The sequence below is a fragment of the Trypanosoma conorhini genome, assembly GCF_003719485.1.
Source record: "Trypanosoma conorhini strain 025E chromosome Unknown Tco_14.4_contig_01405, whole genome shotgun sequence".
Lineage (NCBI taxonomy): Eukaryota > Euglenozoa > Kinetoplastea > Trypanosomatida > Trypanosomatidae > Trypanosoma > Trypanosoma conorhini.
The window spans coordinates 1-1,401 of NW_021705505.1; the positions used below are offsets into that span (position 1 = coordinate 1).

Below are 1,401 nucleotides of genomic sequence, written 5' to 3' on the forward strand. Positions count from 1 at the left end.
AAAGAACAGCGAGGGCTGGGCGCCGATCCGCATCGAGGTGTCCACGGAGGATTTGAACGACAAGACGAAGTACTGCAGGGCAGACGGGGAGGAGAGGCCGAACTTTAAGGGCGGAACTGGGTATTGTGCAGAGCAGTACGTTCTGACCGAGGAAAGGAAGAGCACCCTGGTGAACGCGGTCATCCCTGTGGCCGTCAAGCTGCACGCGGAGCGCCTGCTCGTTCAGCGCGTGCAGGGTTTGTTGCAGGTGCCCAAGTTCCCAGGCACGCGTGGGCGGTGCCAGCACTTCACGGTCCCAAGTGAACATCGAACAACGGGAGTTGCCAATGCGGACATGGTGCTCTACGTGGCTGCCGGGGCGAGTCCCGAGACGTGGGCGGTCCCGTGTGCCTTTGGGTCAGACGGTCGTCCAGTTGCCGGTGCGCTGCATGTCTCGCCTTCTCCACAGTTGTCTGCCATCCATTCTGCCCGCGTCGCTGCGCATGCCATCGCCCATGCGCTTGGCTTCAGCGTGCAGCAGATGACGGCGCGGGGCATGTTGAAGGAAGTCACTAATGTGCGCGGCAACCCCAGCCCTGTGACGGTGGTGAAGTCGCCTGCTACGCTGGAAAAAACGAGGGCGCACTACGGCTGCCCCGACCTCCAGGGCATGGAGCTGCTCAAGATGGACGGTGCGGTTGATGCGCTGGAACGAGTCTTCTGGTCGCCGCGCAACGCGAAGGACGAGCTGATGAGCTTTTTTGGTGGGCTCACCGCCGGCTACTACACCGCGCTGACGATGGCGGCGTTTGAGGACCTCGGCTACTACAGGGCCGTGTGGGGGATGGAGGAGCCGATGGCGTGGGGCAACAACTCCGGCTGCGACCTCCTCAAGAGCCCGTGCTCGGAGGGCAGCCCCGCCAAATACCCCGGCATGTTCTGCGATAACAAGACTGATGGCAAAGCACTTCGCTGCACGTCCAACCGTCAGGCTTTCTCGGCATGTGATCCGAATATTGCTGAACTTGGCGGTGCCACGAGCGAGACGTGCTCAATTGTTTTTCCGGATTCGGGTCCTTCGGAGCCTTTTTTTTGCACCGTGAAGAGGGAGAAACACCTCCCCGGCTTCCTCCACGGGAGCGGCTCGTGGTGCCTCGATGCGGAAGCACTCAAGTTGAAGGGTCCTGAGAAGGCCGAGTTGGACGGCTACAAATTGCACGCGGTGTGTGCGGAGGTGCAGTGCGGGGAGGGCGGCACGGTGAAGGTGAAGTACTTCGGCGCCGCTGAGTATGTGCCGTGCCCCGAGGGAGAAGCAATCGATGCGGCGCTGGAGGGTTTCGAAGCAGGCGCGAAGATCAAGTGCCCGAAGTACGAGGAGGTGTGCACCATCGCCGCCAACGGCAGCAGCCTCGTTGTTCCGCG

At 62.0% G+C, this 1,401-nt stretch overlaps 1 protein-coding gene across 1 annotated transcript in view; it reads left to right on the forward strand.

Annotated features, from left to right (window-relative positions):
- The window catches only part of Tco025E_10000 (surface protease GP63), a gene marked incomplete at both ends in the record, with an annotated part of 2,431 nt that continues 1,030 nt past the window's right edge, over window positions 1–1,401 (forward strand). Inside the window, one exon of the mRNA XM_029376794.1 lies at window positions 1–1,401. This exon is cut by the window's right edge and continues 1,030 nt beyond it. Coding sequence (XP_029223083.1) covers window positions 1–1,401 — 1,401 coding nt within the window.